This window comes from Diorhabda sublineata, chromosome X (genome assembly GCF_026230105.1).
Source record: "Diorhabda sublineata isolate icDioSubl1.1 chromosome X, icDioSubl1.1, whole genome shotgun sequence".
NCBI lineage: Eukaryota > Metazoa > Arthropoda > Insecta > Coleoptera > Chrysomelidae > Diorhabda > Diorhabda sublineata.
The window spans coordinates 4,857,689-4,878,831 of NC_079485.1; the positions used below are offsets into that span (position 1 = coordinate 4,857,689).

Genomic DNA, 21,143 nt, shown 5'->3' on the forward strand with positions numbered 1-21,143 from the left:
CAGCTGCTAATTACGTTTCACAGTCTGTTCTGCGTATTTATATTTTTTACCTTGCCATGATCGATTGGACTAATAGTTGTGATCAATCGGTCGATTGCTATTGACCTGTTGGTTACCTCTGCCATAAAGACTCGCCACAAAGTTGATAAGACTAGAACTGGAATTTAATGAAGCAAAACATCAATTTATATAGAACAAATTTAAAGGGAATCTTAGCCAACTTACTAATAAATGTGATTTTTGTGGGATTGTGGCAATGAAATACCAAAGGTTACTCTTTTCAATATGTATTCTGAGATTTCGAATAATCATGTATTCATCATCGGGAAAGTAATCAATCGAGAATTGGAGAATTTTCTATAAAATATTAAAATATTGAAAATGGTTCAAATATAAATAGTGAGTTTGATGAATTATTCAATAATAATATCTATAATTCTAAATATATCTCGTAGATTATTTCAAAAATAATATTCCATGAACGTCACTTTCATTCAACGACTGTAAAGTGTGGGAAAATATCTGGAAATCTCTCCGAAGAAGATAAATGAGAATGAGAAATATAAATGATTGTTGCGTGTCTTCTGTGTCCATGTTTATAAATAAACGGTAACTGCGAGATTTTAGTGCAGCGAGTAAAGCAATAAATTTTCTCTGGATGTTTGCATGATCTCCAACTAGTTACCAGCTGCACGTGTAACTGAAGGAATGCGTTCCATATTGTAACAGCGAGATGATATATATTTTCGCCACAAAATGACCCAGAATCGCGAAATTATTTTCTCAGGTATTTCTGATTTATTTTCAAATATTTTACATGAGTATAATAATATGAAAATGAATACATCATTCAAAAATACGTGAGCTATTATAGAATGTAAAGATATTAAACAAGAAACGTTGTCATTGTCCTGTATATCTAGAATTACTAAGCTCACTAGATCATTACATCTCACTTTCTCAATAAACCCTTAGTTCTAATCACATACATTTTTTTTCAGATTGACTGGCCATTAAAAGGATTAAAAATATCTCTTCGTGTTGACTTTATAGGGACTATATATTTTATTTCAAATATTTGTGAATTCAATAAGACAACAGAGGAAATTTGATTTCAAAATTGTCTGTATTTGATAAAATCAATGTAAAATGAAATCATAATCTGAATAGTCTTAAATCTTGCCTTGAATTGAGGACAATTTCTTTTACAGCGAAACGCCGCTCGTTTTGTTAAATAATCAATACTTTATAAATATGATTAATCTAAATTTATTTGAATTATACATTCTCAAATGGATACCAAATTTATTGACCTATTTACTACCAAGAATAAAGAAACTATTTTCGTGCGGGAATTATTAACTTTTCATAAAAATTGGAAATTTCTTTATTGTTTACAACTAAACACTAAAATAAGGAAAACTTTTTTTGTTATTAGAATGTATAGAAGAGTAACTAAAAAAGTGTTTTACCTAAAGAAATAAAATTTATATAAGAGTTATACCACTTATACCTATATTAACATATTTTTCCGGAACATGGATAATGACCGGAAGACATAGAAAAAAGATACAACGGAAATGGGATGGTTACGAAAAATTAAGAACAAGATGAAACTAGACCACATCAAAAACAAAACATACAGATAAATATTAAATACACAACCTGCAGCAACGATACATAGATATAGATAGATACTAAGATGGTTCGGACATGTGAAAAGAATGAGTGAGGAAAGGATTAAAAGAATACTAGGAGCCAGAATAGTAAAACTGAGAAACAGAGGAAGAGCAAGGAACACCTGGATGGACAATACCGAAATCAACAAAACGATTTAGAACTGTGGAAAGAAACTACATGATGTTCTACTACAAACAAAAGATAAATCGAGAGAAATTTTTAAGAAAGTCTCCATAGGTAAGATATTAAGAAATTGCTCGATTATTTCTATGTTTAATCCGAAATCCCGGGAAAGTTACTGAACAGTATGACCCATACTCATTCCAAGTAACAAAATTTTGCAATTTAGTTCAAATTTTTGTATTATGCAAGAAATTCTAAAATAATAATTAGTATTAGATTCAAAGAAGTGTTATCCGATAGAGTTTAGTTTGCTCAAGTCAAGGTAAGTATATTTGTCATATTATGTTTCCTATATAGAATACGACTATCCAATTTTTGTGTCTTAGATAGGCGGCGGCATAATCCAAAATATCTTCTTGATACTTATTTTTAAGGTGTCCAAATAGATCCATTTCATCTTATTTATGCCTGAGTCCTAAAAATATACTGCATCACCGCAAAAATAGCTTAAAATCTCTTTGTCAATTATGAAATGTGTCCTTCTCAAGTGTTTTTTTAGTTCAGGAAAAAAATGGCAATCGTGGCTGTAAGGGGGGATGTGAGACAGTATTTCATCCAAATCTGTACGTTCATCTTTGAATTCTTTTTTCCATTTGCAATGTTGCACACAAAAACGAACCACAAAGCGTAATTTATACCTGGCTTGAGAATAAAATGGAAACGCCATTTTTTACAGCTACCAAGACAAGAATGAACGTTTTAGTCAGGTCACCGGGGCGGGAACTGGGAGAGAGGGAGCCAAGCTGCACGACAGTCTCGCGAAATCCCGCCTAAAATTGTCCGCAGCTCTTTGAGAACTTTATTTTATGGACCTTCGTATAGATAGTATTAGATTCCATTTTATTGCAAACCAAACCGAATTTGAAGAATCAAAAAGACAGTTATAAAATAAAATAATTCTTTCAAAGGAGCAATAGAAATTTTAACAAGCTCAATTATTTAATGTATTCATTATAAAACATGTTTTGATCTATCTACTGCATTGCAGGATTCATTTGCTCGCACCTATAAGCTCACTCACGCACGTTCCTTACCTTTTCTAGTACCATGGTGATATCATGGTTGCTTGGAGAAAGGAATTGTGTGACGCAGTCGAAAGGGTGGATTGTGGAATTTTATGCCTCTTGTTCTAGCTAACAGAATGGAGTTGACGAAGTTGCAAATCCCATTCGCTAAGGGTATGTTGTTTTGTCCCTCCACTGCGAATAACATGAACATGCACTTTCATCATGTTGCATATAATATTCCCTCTAAACTATAGTGTATTGTATATTTAGTTATTTTGTCAATGTACGCAATAGTTGATTGAAAAATGTTATTTCGTATGAGAGAATATTATATTTAATTTCAGCTTCACATTAAAATCTCTATTTTCGTGGAAACTTGAAGAGCATTGACTAGCCAAAACAGAAAAAAATGTCCTAGCTAGTACAGGATGAGATTAAAGAATAAGAGTAATTTTGGACTGATCAACCATATGTATGTAGGTTTTATCATAGTAACAAGGATTAAAAAAAGGAGGAAACAACTACCATGACTGCCAAAAGATTTGATAATAGATATGCAAAACATTGGTTGATTGAGAGGTGCAGAAAGGTTGAAAATGAATTATGAAAAAATTATACTTATAACGTACAAATAATATAATTTTCCACATAAAGTTATAATCGTTTTTCTCCAATATAAATATCAAAATTCAAAGATTCAGAAGTCCATAAATCAAGTAACATTCTCTAAACGGCAACATTTTCAAATAGAACTTTTTCGTGTGTTGTAAGTTGTCAACTAATAAATAAAAATAAATAAAGGTCAGAATTTTGACAATATATTCGAGGAGAAATGGCGCGGTCACGATAAGAATAGGGGTTATCTAAAATTTAAAATAAGAAGCTCTCGGAATTCTGTCATCGAGGTGATATACTGAGCAACAAACTCATTTTCTATTCTTATAAGAGCACAAGTCTGTGAAGTGCTTTTGCCGAAATAGTAATGAAATCTGCGGGCTTACACAAGAAACATAGCACAAATGTAAATTAGTGGAATAAATTCCATCCTCAGAATTTAATATTATATTCTTGCTGTTTACCATAACAACTACCACTTCTATTGAGTACTTATGTTAGTACATGTATCAACAGCATTATGTATGTATGTATGACTGGCTTCAAATTATGTAAAATTCAATTGTAAACAACGTCTACAATGATGTTTAACATTATATGGAATATATATATATATATATATATATATATATATATATATATATATATATATCTTGAATTTCTTATTTCTTAGACCTTTTTGATATATTAATGCATCTAAATGTTCTTGATTTGAGGTCTCTTCTGTTTTAAAACTAGTTTTTTTTGATAGTTTTTTAGAAGAAAGATAAATTTTGACGTTTCTACTTTTCTTTAAGTCTTTATCAAAATATTTTGATAATGATAAACTAATTTTAAAACAGAACAGACCTCAAATCAAGAACATTTAGATGCATATATATACGAACAATAATATTCGGTTTTTAAAATGATGTTTACAACATATATTTTATAAATTCAATGATCAGTATCAGAAAAATAGTATTAAATGTAATGACTTTTGAGTAATCCTAATAAGACTAATGAGTACAAAGCCTCAAAAATAAAATAACTAATAATATCGTAAGCTGTAGCATACAAAAATTTCCATTAAATCTAGATATATCATCATTATCGTGAAATACATATCTTATTATGTAATTCTAAACAAATCAGTGTAGTAAAATTGAATTTAGATTTTTCCTTCTCAATTTATAAAAGGGACCATTTTTCATTTCTCAGATGCGACAAAACTAGTAGATTCAGGGACATCCCTTTCCCAACTTTCCCTATAAGCTATTAAATTTTTTTGAACAAACTGTTATTAGTTTCAGCTGTATGTTTGTATGCTTGTAACTGACTTTTTGGTTTGAATTTTTCTTTACTTTGAGCGATCAGATTTGAATTATACTTTGCATACTTGTTAATGACTGACGACAATGAAATAATTCGATCAAAATATCTGATTATCCTGATTATATTCGACAAGATTCATAAATTTCTTTTCGTATCCCTTGCATAAGAGTACTACGTAAGCGTGCAGCCCCAGAATTACAAAGTTGAGATGAAATAAGAATAAATAATGTCCTTATTATAAAATCGTGTTTTCAAATGAAGCTAATGACATCAAGTCCTACATTTCGATATCACCATTTTGAGCGAGATAAGTAAATGGGAAACAGATAAAATGAAGGACAGGGAAGACCTACTTATTGAGCTACCTTGTGCAAGGGTAATATAATTGGGTCGACCCGGAGTAGGAATCGAACCCAAATTTATTGGTCACGCGCTACAAGCTTTACCATAAAAACTATCGATACATACCGAAAAAGGAATAATGGAAAAGACCTATTCAGTGAATAATTTTTTCAGTAATCGAAAAAATCATTCGGACAGTCCCCGGATTGGGAATCAGACTAAGATCTATTGGTTAAAAAACGTTTAAAAATGTCATACAAAGCATCCCAAGCTTTTATAATAGTGACATTAAATAATGTTTCATCAGTAATTTTATTATTATGTCAAGAGTTATTTATTACCTCATAGTTTGATCCCTAAAAGTTTTTTTTTAATGTAGAATTTATTTTTTTCAACAATGATCAGGAATATTGTATTTGTTGGTCTGTAATTTTTATTTATGGAAATGTCTACGGAATTAATTACCAAAAAAATTCAAAACTGAGCGAAGCAAAGATTCGGAAATCCTCTCTTATGAGTTTAACAGCGGAAATGGAATTGAATTAAACGCCGTGATATTTCCGATTTTGCAAAATTTAGGATACTTCCCTGACATGAATAGAAGTATATCCACAAAAATAAAACATATTGTTAAAGCCCAAATATGATAAGGAATTACCTGAAATTCCATTTTACAAGTTTTTTTTGAACCTATGAGAGGCAAATGCTTAAATAGGCAAAAAATACGGGAATTACGTTTTTTACCTAGGAAAAATAGAAAAAAAATTATATAGTTACATACTTCATTTTTTTTTATATTTCTCCGAAGAGAAAGTCACTTTTAACATATTTATAAAAATCAATACAAGTCTTAACGTAATTAGAAAAGGAGCATCACTCGCTTTTTATTAAATTATGAATACATTTATTTTTAAATCAGTTCACTTAAGTACAATCTGTGTAAAAATCCTTTACACGTAACATTTTGATCTGGGTATACTAAAAACGAGGAATAAAATTCGGAAAATGTTTCAATCGCTCCCATACTCTTGCAAGCAAACAGAAGTTGTATTAACAACATTCAGGCTTTTACTGATTATTTGGAATTCTCCATACAAGCAATCCATATTTATTTCTGTTATCTTAAAATATTCCGCAGCTTCTTGGAAATTTTTGTAGTTTAAAAAGTTTAGAAAGGGTAGCTTGGAAAGAATATTATTTTCTGACAAATCATATCGTCACAACAGATAGCCTGTAAAATTTTTGTAGAACTGTAGAAAATCGTTTTTGAGTAATTCGTTTGCATAAGCAGTTAATTCACTCTCGCTTTGCTGCCAAAATACTTGTTCTTTTATTCTTCGCTCGATCTTCTCGCGAATCCCACGCACTCCAGTATGCACCTCAACAGCTGACAGAGTATCTGATTCAATCTTCTTCATTGTTATTTCTATCGAAAACATAAAGTTACGGTTAAACGACCGATATGCCAATGTCTTTTTCTCTTCGTCTTTGTGATTATTTTCTCTATTGAACGTGGACATTCATTGCGGAACTACAGAAAATGAGATATCAGGGTAGGTCATATTTTAATTATTCTTTCAACAACCGTACTAAAGATAAAAATTTCATCGTGATATGTTTCATTATTTTTTCTAACTGAATCTCTTTCTCATAAAATTGGAGTTCCAAGTCCGCTCTTAGTTACTTCATTTGCTGATTCCTGGTTGCATTTTACGAAATCGTGAAGACGATTTTGCACCCCTGTAATATAGAGAAAGTATCGTATGCTAATTGGAAACATTTTTCTGCTTTTTTTATTACTTGCATCTGTCGCGTTCGAAAAGTATAGATTTTTCTCATGTATGTTGTTTAAAATATTTTCCTTGGCTAGTTTTATGTAAGTAAGATGTAAGTTCTCCATCAGCTATTTTTTCTTCCGTGTCCGTGGCAAGACTCATCAGGTTTAGAAAAATATTGTGTTAATATATTCGATGCACCCTTCCGATATAAATGGATTGAAAACACTTCATACCCTTCAATATCTATTAAAACAAAATAAGCACCAATGTATAAGCTGGTATAAACTTAATGTTAGTAAAAAATTAACAATTATGATGATAAATTGCCAACGGGGAAAATATCTTTTTATCTTTCTGTTTTGTGTAATTTTGATGAACAACAGTTTACCACTGTTTTTGTGCAGTTTCTCGATACTAACCGTGAACTCGTTTTTTGTGACCGTTATTTTTTGTTATTAACAGAAATATGATACGATACATCATTTTCAATGTCTAACTCCTTGATGTTAGTTTTAATAAAGTATAATCATGTATTGTATCCAAAACATGAGCCCTTTTCTATGTTGGTTCAAATTATATACGAAGTGTAGTAAGTACATGTAACACCTAGTAATGCAGTAATCGTATTTGCTCAAATGGTTTATAGCATTAGAATAATTTGTATCGTCTTCAGTAATAGTAGCTAATATTATTTGTTTTTTATTTCACGGTTTTATCTGCGCTTTAATGTAGATTTAGTTTGGGTTTTTTTGAAAAGTTATCCTTTTATATTTTTCTCTATGACACTGCTCGAATTGATTGGAAATAGATTTTATAAGCAGGCATCCGCGTCTATCCTAAGACAACCAATCATTTTCTGCAGTACCATACGAACGGCAGTCCCATGTTAGTCCTCAGAAGGTTGGGTTGGCCTTAAGCCGAACTTGGGAACCGGTTGAGCATAAATGCTTTTAGGGATACTCCCGTATTTTCCCTGTTACCAAGATCCACTTTCAGATCACTTTAGATTTTCTTCCAGGTTTCAACCACATTGAGCTTGTATAAACAAAAAGTTTATGTGAAAATAGTCTTTTATATCAAACAAAATAAGCATATAGTAGATCTGTTTAACCTGTTGTATGCTTACCAAAACTTCTTTGGTGCCTTTTTATTAACTTCTATTTGAAACATTTACCCCTTATGGATTTTAGGCTAGTTGTTTCAGACCTCAAGCATACAGATATCCATCCCCCATTTTATCTGGTTGTGGGTGTAAAATATTCATATTTTAGGAAATTTCATTTTGGCGCTAATACCAACTTACGTATTAAATACAGTTTTCTATTTTCTTCTATGATTATTTTGATAATCATAAGTGAGTCAGCAAGGAATCCGGATTTTTGGAATCAATAAAAATCTAAATTATGATATGCAATTGGAGCTCCATATGTTCAATAAGTCATAATTCGAAAATTTTGTTTATCTGGTTTAATCCAATGCCAAATTATGAGGATTATGAATCCAAAATGATATTCTATTTTCAATATGACTACACTCCAAGATATAAATAATAATTTCCCTTCATAAGAACTTAAAAAACAATGAAAAAATCTTAGTATAACTACAAGAATTATTTTTGAAAAATTGATAAAGTGCTTGGCTTCATTACTACATCTACATATTGAAAATTGCATTTAAACAGTTATATTCCACTGTTTCACTTAGTTAATGAAATGTAGCATTATTGCATCAAGTTATCCCAGTAGTTGTTAATTAATTAAAAGCATTGATGGCGCTAGTGGTAAAACTATTGGAGCGATATGAAAATGGACCAGGCTATGTTAGTTCTCATTGGTTTCACTCGACTCAAGGAGATAACTACTTCACAACCGGATAGACTGATGATGGACTAATTGTTTCAACTATGAAGTTATGACACCCTACTTACTTGTTAATCAAATACAGGAGGCAACAGCTGGATACAAGTATGGGAAAACATGATTTTAGTCGAATTCATTTATTATTGTCGAAGGTTTGAATAAAATGTAGTGTCAGTGAAGGAAGCATTGGGTGAATAAAATATACATATATGAAATCAAAATTAAAACTAATCATAATCTTAACAATCTTCCTCGCGATAAGGCTTGTTTCCACTAAGAATAAATCGGATGGCTTGAGTTTCTAGTGATTGGCCATGATAATAATTGTAGTTGTCATTTTCGTATAAAGTGGGTTATTTCGAGTTTTCAGCAATTATTGTTAACTTCAAAAAGTTCGTTTTTAGTTTAATCTTGAAAGACAGGTATAATTTGACATGGATTCAGGATTTAACAAAGCAAACTACAGTAATTTGCCAACTCAACCGATTTAAGTGTTCAAAAACTCAAAAGAAAGAGGGTGTTTCAGCAAGTTTTCTTAAACCAAAACGAACTCTGTAGCTGTATTAAAACCTGAGATATAGATCTTTGAATGTAGAAAAATTGCCAAAAACCTACAAAAATCCATAACTCCATATTGAATGTCCGCGCCTAGCTCCTCTCCAACTCAACCGATTTAAGTGTTCAAAAACTAAAAAGAAATAAGGTGCTTCAGTGAGTGTTCTTAAACCAAAACGAAGTCTCTATCTTGAATAGAACCTGAGATATTGAGGATAGAACGTGTGTATGTGAAAAACTCCCATAAGTAATGTACAGGGGGAAATCGCATTTGAATGTAACTTGAGAATCGTGAAAATTAGATGAAATCGATGATTGATGGATGGTCTCTGCATCAATACCTTTCATTGAAAAAAAAAATTAAGCAAATCGGTTGGATAGAACGCCTGAACGGACTCGGAATGGAAATCATCAATTTTTTTAATATATAAAATATATACAACTTCTTAATTCGTAGACCTTTATATGTTTTTGTTCCTAAATCGTATATAAAATATAATTTTTTAAACAACAGATAAAAATTTGACGTTTCGAATACTTTCAGTCTTTATCCAAATATGATTTGACACTGACAAATAATTTAGTAGTAGATTAATTATTATAGGTAAGTTTGCAAATGGTTAATGTTCTACATAAGAAAATATAGAATAACTAATCAATTTTTGCCATAAAATCATCGGTTTTTTAAATAAAAAATTATTCTGCTTTTATCTGTGTAAGTTTTTGAAAACGTAGGCGGAGACAATATCTTGTTTTTATAATCCAGTAACATAAATGTTCTTGTTGTTATTCATAAAAAAATATTAAGAACGAGCGATATGCTGCCTGTATACGAAAACTTAAGACAGCCTGTATTATTGAAATACACAATTCATTTTAGTTGTCAATAGTACATACAATAATACCTCGCTCTTTATTCCCCTGGTGTGTTATACATTAAACCGGGTCATAAAATATGAAAAGAAATTTCGACCAAACGGGAAGTTCTAAATCGACAATAACACAATATAAATGCACTACTAGTTGTACATTGTTGAAAGCAAGCACTAAAGTGTCAACAAGAGCCATTAGATGGCATACAAAACTTGGGCTATAACAAGTTGGCTGGACGTCAACAAACAAGGGGAGTTTGATTTTTTGTCGTTGTGGCACATTAATAAGATATATTAGCCTACTCGATGTAGTGTTTTGTTTATGACAACGATACGGAATGGCGGACAAAAGTTGTTCTCGTGGGTTGATGTCCAAGGCTGACAAAACTTTTGAGCTAGTGCATGAAAGGATGGAAACCGAAATAACTTGGATGACAAAACATTTTAGGTTTACAAATAAAGTTAAGGGGCGGGCAAAGTAAAGGACAGAGTCCTTTCGTTTCGGCTTCAGTTTTTTTTATGTCAAGTGCTTATTTACGGTTAAGAAGAACGATTAATCCTTTTGTTATTCGCAAATTTATATTTATTATTTCATGTTTTCACACATCCGCGGATCGGTAAACGTTGATAAATTTTATGGTCACTAGTTCTCCCTGTTTTTTGTTAATTTAAGTGAAAAAATATTCAGTAAGGGACCAACTCATAATAAGTCATAAAATAATTCAAATTTGTGCGAAAATACACTTCGGCAGAATTTCAACGTCATATATTTTTTGCAAGAAAAGCAAGTGTTATATATGATTCCTTTTATGTCATTCTATGCTTCATTTTTGTACTAAAATATTGCTGATTATAAGATTAAAACTCTTTATATGCGAAACTTTTTCATTTGAAACGTTCAGTTACCACAAAGGGATGAAAGTGAATAATTTCATTCTCATATAAAAATGCGTTTAAAGTTTTTTTTCATATTCATATTTACTTTATGACCTGATTCTATATAAAGTTCAGATTCCAGAATATTTGATTAAATTTTCTCAAGCAAGTTGTTAGAGTTTGATATGAAATATAGTTACAACAATTTTATCCACAACTTTGGTTTCTGATTTTTACTCAATCTTTTTCTTCGCACATAACAAAACGTTAAGTTGCCAGCCAATTCTTCATCAATGGAAACAAGTCAACATCATTAGGGACTTTGGGCGGCTGATCTCAATCTCAAGCAACGACCTCCAACGACACACAAACATCTTAATAGGAAATGGAGAATTTTGTTAAAGACACAAGTCCTATCACGTGCAAAACTGAATTTCTATTCGTTAAGATATCGCAGAAACTATATGCTGCAGTATGACCTCAAGATCGACAAATTGCTGTCAAAGAAAAACCATATACACACAATATATTGTAGCACAAATTTAAAAGGACAGTATCATCAAAATTATACTCACATATGTAGCTCCAGTATATTTTGCCACCGGAAAAGGCTACTTAAAGTCACTACAATAGCTACAAAACAAGTGTCTCCGAATAGCGATCTGCACTGTCTACCAAAAGAACTTACCCAAATGCTCAGAGCTGCAAACCACGTAAAAGTCATCTGTGATAGTGGATGCAAACCTCCACAGGATTACTTGCAACTATAACATGAGGACTTGTCGGAAGCTGTGATCGGGTTAACCTGATAATGAATCTTGTTGTCCAAGATTACTAGATAACTGGTAAATGACAATTATTGGACATCTATAAAAATATGATGAGAATCATTCATTCATTGGAATTTCCACTGAATATTGAACGTGACGTTCGGAAACTGATAAAAATCTCATTCTGGATTAGCCACTTAAAATAATATCTACACCCAGTGACTTTGTAGTCATACATACACGAAGGTAAATCGTTCATCATCATGTGACGAAATTATTCTTTGTTCATGATGGAGCTTCTCTGCATTACTTCCCTAATCCATTACTATGAATATTTCTACCGTACTTTGAAGTTTATTACAGGACTGTAATTTTAAGGAAATTTCAACGGTAATTGTGTTACAGAAATCGAAAATTGTGTAACAAGTTCATATTTTTCACGAAAAAATGCGAGGCAATGGCTAATTTGCTCGCTGAATGCATCAACTACCATGTATAGTATATTATAAAATATTGTTAACTACAATAATTATACTTTTCATTTTAATTCTTTATTTTTCACAATATTTAAATTTACTTACGATGTTTCAATTGATTAGGAATATATTCAATCGTTTGTGTTTATAATGTCACGAAAATACGAAAAGAAACTCTTGGGAGTATGAAAAAACACATTTTATAAAAAAGTTATTGGTAATTTTGATGCACTTGTACAACTACCCACGTAAACAAGTATACATTGAGAATTTTGAAAATAATTCACTAGATTAGATGAGACGGAGGGTTTAATTGCAGATGGTATATGATATATATGACAAAACTACGCTGATATTTAAATAGAGGAACCAGATTTTTAAATTGTATTCTCATTTTATAGAAAATTCTCATGTTTCTACCTTAGATTCATAACTAATATAAAATAAAACGAATAAAGTATGCTACATCACTAAATCAATCTCATCCAATTTATATTTGACAGTTCGCACTATGTATAACAAGCTAAGAAGATGTGTATACCTTCACTTTGTTTTCTCTACACAAATTGAGTTTCATCAAAATGTAGGTTGAATCTCTGCCATCCACAACGAGATAACAAACAAATTTAAAAGTTTGCGTCTTCTTTTTCAGTCAAATAATGCGAGAGCTTCTGGGTTTAGAGAAAAAGTAATATGTCTAAATCTGTAAACTTGGGCCCAAACACATTTTTTTTTATTTATCATTCATAAATTTTTAATAGCGAATATAACTAGATTCCATGGTTACTTTAAATAATTTTCTAACTATACGCAGTGTGTCACAAACTTTCTTGGATATAATATTTCATCTAAATGAAATTTTTTGTTGTATTTTTCAGAAAGGTCAACTTTTGGGCCTCAATTATTCTTGTCTAGTCTATTATTCTTTAATTAAGTCTTCTTTGATTAAATTAATAAAAATACATCGAAATGGAGTTTCCCGTTTGTGTGAATTTGTTTAGTAGAATTTAGAGACTACCGAAAAATGTTCCAGATAAATCTCAGAAGATTTGAGTTAGCCCATGTCAATATATATTTGAGATCGTGTATCGTACTTGAGATGTAAATTACATATTGTAAACAGTTCAAAAATACAATAATGAGAAATTAATATAACATGTTTGGGTTAAAATAATAATTGCGAATGACATTTCTAATCAGTGCCAGGAGAAATATTTTTCTTTTGTTAGCCGAACATAAGGCAGTTCCTTTTCGAGTTTCAATATAACAATCAGTAAATTCTTTCGTGTAGTTGTAAAAGTTTATATTTCTTGAGAAATTGTAGTAATTGAAGTAATGTACTAGCCAAATGTTAATAAAAGTGATATTTTTCGCGTGATAAAAATTTTCTTACAGCTTTTGTGCTCTTAATAACACGTACATCCGAATTGATAAATCTACTGAGAATCTAGATTTAGTGAATCTTAGTACTTAAAAATTAATATGGCCGTTCAATAATAATGAGCCCTGATGTAATCACAAAATTATTATTCAGTTGCAAACTGTGATACTCGGGTAAATTTTATGTGGAATATATTAATAATTATTCACTTAAGATCCAATATAGAGAATTTTCTGCTGTCCTCTATTCGTTCCAAAAGTAGTGTTCCAGCAACAATTATTAGGTGTTCCTAATAGATTATACTAAAGCCATGCGTAGTACACTAAAGCTCAAAGTACGATCACAACAAATAACGCATAAAATGACTTGCTTCTGTTTTTATTCTTTGTCAATCAATTCAAAATAAAGTGAGATGCTACAACAATTGTGAAAAAAAATGTGATCTCAAGAATGTATTTTTGATAATATATGGTTCTACCTTGGAATTCTTGGAACCGTTGGTGATATTCATACTGAATACACTGTTTACACCACCAATATTCCAACACTGACGATAACACTTTCTGACGCGCGTTTCGATAACCAAGTTATCGTCTTCAGAGACTTAAGGTAAACTGTTTACCTTCAGTATAATATATGGCCCATTTTATGTAATTAAGATTTCATTTCGGATGTGTTAATAATATCTTCCGAATTCCTTTTGAACTATAAGACTGGTGGAAAATTGTCGATGATATAGTCCAAATATTTTATTCCAGATCCTCATATGTTTTCGTTAATAAAAAAGTGTTTTTGAGGCACCGTCAGTGATGTATTCAAATTGGTTAGCCAACTACGCACAAAAAATTGATGTCCTGTATTTTCTCTTGGGTCTGCTGAAATCTTATTACCAAATAAAATTTGTAATTAGTAAAAACATATAATTAAGGAATGAGAAAATGACGGAAGCACTTCATTTAGCAGATTGCTTTCAATAGAACAATTAAAAAGTAACACAAGTCCCACCGTACTAAACGACGAGGTGACATACGCCATCAAACAAACAAAAGACCAGAAAATCATCCGCCGTTCAAGTAGCAAGCGATATTTGTGAATGTTTATGAAGTTCTCTTCTTGGTAGTAAGTAAATAAGCCCTGCTATGTTGATCTGGGATATATTGGGGTAGAGAATTACCCAAGGGCCATGCGAAAACACTTCTACTGAGTCTCTTGATATTCACTGAAGTTACGCTCAGCTATAGAGTGTGGAAGTCAAATAGAATAAATTAATTATTCCGCTTTCTATACATATTTACAGAAAATCTCATAACACGAAATTTGAACTATAAATTGGAATTATTTAAAGTGAAAATAACTCCTTCAAATGGAACTCAAATTATCATATAGTTTCTCAATATCGTTTAATGCTAGTTCATTATTTCTTAGTGTACCCGTTCCACAGACCTTGAAAACTGAACGGTTTCGATCGAAAATACTAGATGGAAAATAATTAATCGTCATCGGCTTGAAAAATCGCTTAAGATCGTCAATTTCCAAATCAAGAAGATGAGAAATCATAATTTATAAATCAAATTTTTATATGGCTTGTAAAATGTTTTTAGTTAATCACAAAATAATTTCAACGGGTCATTAGTCGAGGGGTATGATTTCCGCTTAGGGTCCCGGGTTCAAATCCCGAAAGAGGGCCCAGTATTTTTTTATTTTGTTTTGTTTTTAATAAAATTACCCACCCAACGCCTTCATTCATTATTAAAGCAAAAGAAAAGCGCTTGGATTAAGAATCATCAAAAGTTATTTTTCGTTTTACCCAATAAATTTTTTTTAGTATTCTAAAATTTTGATATTTTGTATTTCGTTTTTCCGTTTCAGTAAAATATAATTTCAGCGTATATAAGATGGGATCAGAAAATGCATTGAATTATTTTATTGAGAACAAAGAGAAAATTTGAATTTAACTCCTTCAAAGTAATACTTTTGGTTAGCAACGCACTTCCCAACGTTAATCCGCCGCATCTTCCGGAATTTCTGGCAATTACTCTGTTGTAAACTTCCCAATACTAGAAATCGGCCATTGGCACAAATTTTATTTAAGGTACGAGTCAGAAGTCACGTAATGTTAAATCTGGTGAGGGAAGCGAATAAAAACTGACTTGTGGCACAATACGTACTCATGATGAGGAAGAGCCTCGTTGATAGAATTTTTAGGTCTCTCTCTGCACAAATCATTTTCAAACATTTCAGTATTCCGCTGTCGGAGTTTACAGTTAGAATGAGTTATCTATGGAGTAACAGTTTGACACAGCATTCAGTCACCTCTCAGTTGTAACTGCACCGCACATCAAAAATTTAAGATTATGCGTAAGCCAAAGATCCATGTTTTGGAATTCCTTAGAACTACCAAATATGTTTATGCATAGTTGCTAATAGTTCAATAAAAGCTAGAACAACATGTGATTAAGAATAGTGATAGTTACTAATAGTTCATCTGATTTTTGTTATTGGCAATGACTAGCGCTAATAACTCTCTGTTTAATTCGGAGTTTGAAACCAACTCTAACATCACTTCAATAGGCCGTTTAAGTAAGGTTATTGACTAGTTTTCCAATGAAAACCTTTATTTTTTGTTTCATAGATAGATCATAGATATGTTTTAACATAGGGACTTTTTCCAACTCGGCATAAAAGTTCAAATGTTCAAAATGTAAACAAGAGATCACCAAAGCAGTTATAGTTGCATTTTATTGACGAAAATATTAAATGGAATAAAGAGAATTAATTTTTATGAATATGATACTCACTTTCTTGGATATTAATACAGTAGAGGGCAGAGGAGGCCATATCATCTGTTTCCCATTACGAAAAATCTGGAATGAAAAATATTTTTTTATTATTGGCATTCAAACATTAGTCTTATCAATATTATCAATATCTCAGCAATGTGTTGGTGAAGATATTAATAAATATATTCGTAGATTACGAAGTTTAAAAGGCTCTAACAACGAATATGCTAAACATCTGCGTCTTCAGGATGACAAAGTTTAATATAAGCCTTATAAATCAAAGAAGTGGATTGTTATACAACAAAGTTATTGTTCAGAATTTGCAGATTTTGGTTCCAAAAAATTCATAGATGTTTGAAAAAAAATGCATCTACAAAGATTTTTAGGTTTTTAATCTTTTGCTTCTAGATTTAACAATAATGGATGTTGTTTTATAGGGTTTGCCTGAAGACAAGTAACAAACATATCACACAATAAATGGTGTGACTGGGAAAAGCACTTTTTTGCCAAAAATCGATTTTATTCTCAATGTAATCTCCTTCAATAATCATTCTAACGCCAACGCTTCTTCTCGATGTCGTGTTTGTAGAAGGATTTGTCTTTTGCCTCAAAATAGGCTTGAGTTTTAGCAATTACTTCTTCATTGGAGCTGAATTTCATACCACCGAGCATTTTTTAGATAGATCTGGACTTTACGGTGAATGAGGAAGCAATTCGAAGAGTGATTCGTTCAATTCAACCATCGTTGCCATCCATTGGTGAATCCGTGCATTGTCTTGAAGAAACAGTGTTTTTTCTTCGACACATAAGGCCGTTTTTCCTTTATTTTTTCAATCAAATGATCCAACAACTCTATGTTGTTATGGCTATTGATTTTTTCTCCCTTTTGGAGATAATCTGATTTATCACGTGTAAACATAGCCAAACACTGCTCTGAATCATCAACACGTTGTTGTTTTTGAGCGACTGTGAGTAAACGCGGCACCCACTTAAAAAAAAGCTTTCTCAAGGTCAAATGTTCATGCATAATTGTAAACACACTGCTTTCTGATATCTTCACGGCCTTAGCTATCTCACACAATTTCAATTTACGATTAGATATAACCAATTTGTGGACTTTTTTGATGTTTATTGATTGTAGTAACCACCTCAATTGTACGACCAGAACGTTCACCATCATCGGTGTCTGTACGACCACGTTTGAATTCTGCAAAGCAATAACAAATGGTTCTTTTCGATGGAGCTGCATCCAGATGATACTTTTGAAACCACTACTGAGCTTGTACAGTATTTTTTTCCTCAAGAAGCAATGATAAATAAACAAACGAAATTGTTTCGAATCCATTTTTCTGACAATAACAAAAGTAGCTTGACTAAAATGGCTGTCACTTTTTCCTGATTAATCGAAATGTCTTGAAATTTTACAGACTCCGAATGAAACGTTGCGCAGCTCTGATGAGATATAAAAACGTGGAAACCAGTCAGCGGTTACGACCCTCTCCGCGCAATTGCGAGCCATTACGGATGTTGATATCGATAAAAAGGTCGATGAATATCACGTTCATCGAAGGAAATGTGATTCAAGTAGTTGTTCTCTCCTTTGAAAATGGCAAACCACATATTTGAATTATCAAATTTCGAAATAATTTCAGAGGTGATAAGTAGATATATCATTTTTTTATAATTAATTATAATTAATAATTAATAACTACGCCAATGAATATTTATACTTGTTCAATTCAATCTAATTTCGAGTAAATATCCTGCGGTGGGTTTGCAGTTTTCAGTATAAGTAAAAACGAACGTCATCCGATGATCAAAATTGCGCCGTTCAATCGCTTTAATGTCTAATTTAAGAACATTAGAAGGGGACGTGTAAGAGCGAAAGAGTGTATTTGTGTTTAGGTCTAAAGCTCGTTTCATGTACAGCTGACATCGACAGTGGTTTAATCAAATCCCTTGATTAATTGGGAATCGGTTTAAGTAGATTGTTTCGTTATAGACACGTTAATTTTATTGAGTCTTAAGATAATGTAGTAGTTACTACAAATGTACTGTACAATCCAATAATTTCCAGTTAGATGAATGTAACAGAAAAACTTTTATACTAGTTGAGCTTCTGAATTTGGACAGTTTTTTAAATTTATTTATTTATGAAAATGTTTTAGATTCACGAGATATTAGCATGAATTAAAAGTTTTAAAGTTTTTTGTGCAACTTAATAATAAGAAAATATTAATCATCAATAACAATACTTTCGATTTCAGCGTCTGAATATCATTCACCAGAGGTTACAAAAACAGCAGTATTTTTAAAAGGTATCAGTACAAAATAATAGAGAGCAATGTAGGCGAAGTATTTACACAAATGAAGAAAAATACCTTCAGTTGCTTTGATAACAGAAGAAGTTAACTATACTAAGGCCTGATGTATTGAGATCCGAAGAACCTTGATACATGGTATTTGCAGTGGGATGTCGTAGTGAAGGGTAAGTAGTATACCAAAGACAATTTAAAAGCTAAACCGAAATTATGATGATGTCAATTGCTATGTAATACAGTTCCGATTCCAATTGAAATTGGTCCTTGAATAGACAACTCAATCAGGAATACTGGTAGAGGTAAAGCTGTCATTAAAGACTAGGTTGAACCAGTACAATGAAAGATTTCCTTTTAACAGAACGGTTAAAATAGAAAAACAGTGACTTCAACTGTAAGAAGGAAGATCAGCAATCAAATCCTCTCCAAGTGAAATAGTGTATCATAGCGAATTCGGCAGGGGAAAAGAGGTCCTAAAAGAAGAAGCTTTTTAGTCAGTATTGGCGACCAAATCCAACATACCCGACTGAACAACAGGTTTTGATGTGCATGTGATGTGATTTCCAAGTATCAAATAGTGGGCTTTAAATATGTCTTTTATAATAAAACGTTGTGTCCCGAAAAGAGGTGTAATTGATTCAATAAGGATTCAAGGTTCTCAAATTCGGCCAATTATTGACTGACTGTGAAAATAAATATACCTATTTTGTTTTTTACGTAACAACAATGGTAAAGTAAGAAATAGTTGTGGGAGGAAAAATAGATGAGGCTGAACAAGATAAATTGTTTTCATCGAAGCTTCCTTCTTCATCTGTTAATTTGAAAACCGTGTATAATAAGTTTGACTTCGATTATTTCGGAAACGACTTGCTTGGTTTGAATGAATTTTTTTGTAATATGATCTAAATTATGGTGGTATTTCATCAATTGTTGTCAAATCTCTCATATTTCTGGAAATATAATGAAGTTTGTTATTGATAGAGCACCTTTTATTTTTTTCTTCTCTCGGGTGATTTATTAAGAAAAAACTTAGTTCAATATATTCCAGGCGTAGCTAAATATTTTTATGTGTAAGCTTTCTTCAAAGCTTGGAACTAATTATCGATAAATTCATGTAGCTGGAGCTTCTTTTCATTGATTACATGGTTTTACAGTTTCAAAAGCATTATTTTACTGTTATTCTTTGTTATGTTATGTTATTATTACTTTATGATGAATGGTGAAAAATATCTTTCCACTTCCTTTCAAACTGCGATTTTTCATATTAAAATAATAATAACGAGAGATAATTCAGAATTTTCATTAAAAATTCAGAATATTACCATTAGCCTTTGAACACAATTTTATCCTCTTGTGAACCAGAAAGCCCTTCGTTCTCTCGCAGCTCATGACGGAATTCATTAGCTAAACGATTCGTTATTCTAAATTCACCTTGGCAAATACTCTTTTCCCAAGGGTACGTCAACTTAATAACTTTATAGCTTTCGTACCATCACATTATATGGAGGAGGGAAGTGCTTGTCTTTTAGAAAAAGTATATTTCTGCTAATAATTAACAGTTTTTGTTAGAAAGAATTATTGTTGATTTAGTACTTTTATTTATAAAATATTTCAATTACTAAAGAAACCTTAATATACAAATGGAAAAACAAAATATGCGCATATTATGTAAATAATTTAGTCTAATGTTGCAAGAAATATTTTTATTCATTAATTTATTTATTCACTTTATGATTAAGACATTTTAATTTTTTAATTTACATAGGTACTAAATTAAACTTGAAAGAAAAAACTTCTTTCCACATGAACTGATGTAATAGAGGCGTTTTTTAATTGCTGATTATTACAGGATCCGAATTAAATAAAATATCAACTGCATGACAAATAAATTAAAATCAATAATTCTTTTCAATCACATATTTGATTTTTTGGAAAATTGTTTTATTAGTGTTATACTTCCAGTTATTGGTTAAATAGATTCTTCTATTTGTGTTATTATTCTAAAAACAAAGCTATAATTGATTTTCCAACCAAGTGCCCCATCTTGTTATGATAGGTAACACTGCAAGAGTCTTGCGGGCCCGACTCCAACCAGTCTCGCCCATCACTACAAAATAAATAAGAGCCGACACAAATTGGTCTACACTCTACACTACACTAATTTCAGTCTGAAAATGCCCATATATTTTCTTTGAAACGTTTATAGGGAGAAGGGCTATTTGACTCACAGATTCGTAGAATATAGGTACCGGCTAAATACCTTCCGAAAAATTGTGAAAGGAAACCAAAACTTTTTTATTTGCAATTTCCTCACAAAAACCAGTTGAGCGTCGCAGC

At 31.4% G+C, this 21,143-nt stretch overlaps 1 protein-coding gene across 2 annotated transcripts in view; it reads right to left on the reverse strand.

The window, feature by feature from the left end:
• LOC130451019 (calmodulin-binding transcription activator 2) overlaps window positions 1–21,143 on the reverse strand; it is a 525,122-nt gene that overhangs the window by 393,189 nt on the left and 110,790 nt on the right. For both annotated transcript variants that reach the window (XM_056789816.1, XM_056789817.1), the window contains exon 2: window positions 16,507–16,572. In XM_056789816.1, coding sequence (XP_056645794.1) covers window positions 16,507–16,546 — 40 coding nt within the window. In that variant the 5' untranslated portion in view covers window positions 16,547–16,572. The remainder of the gene's footprint in view (window positions 1–16,506; window positions 16,573–21,143) is intronic.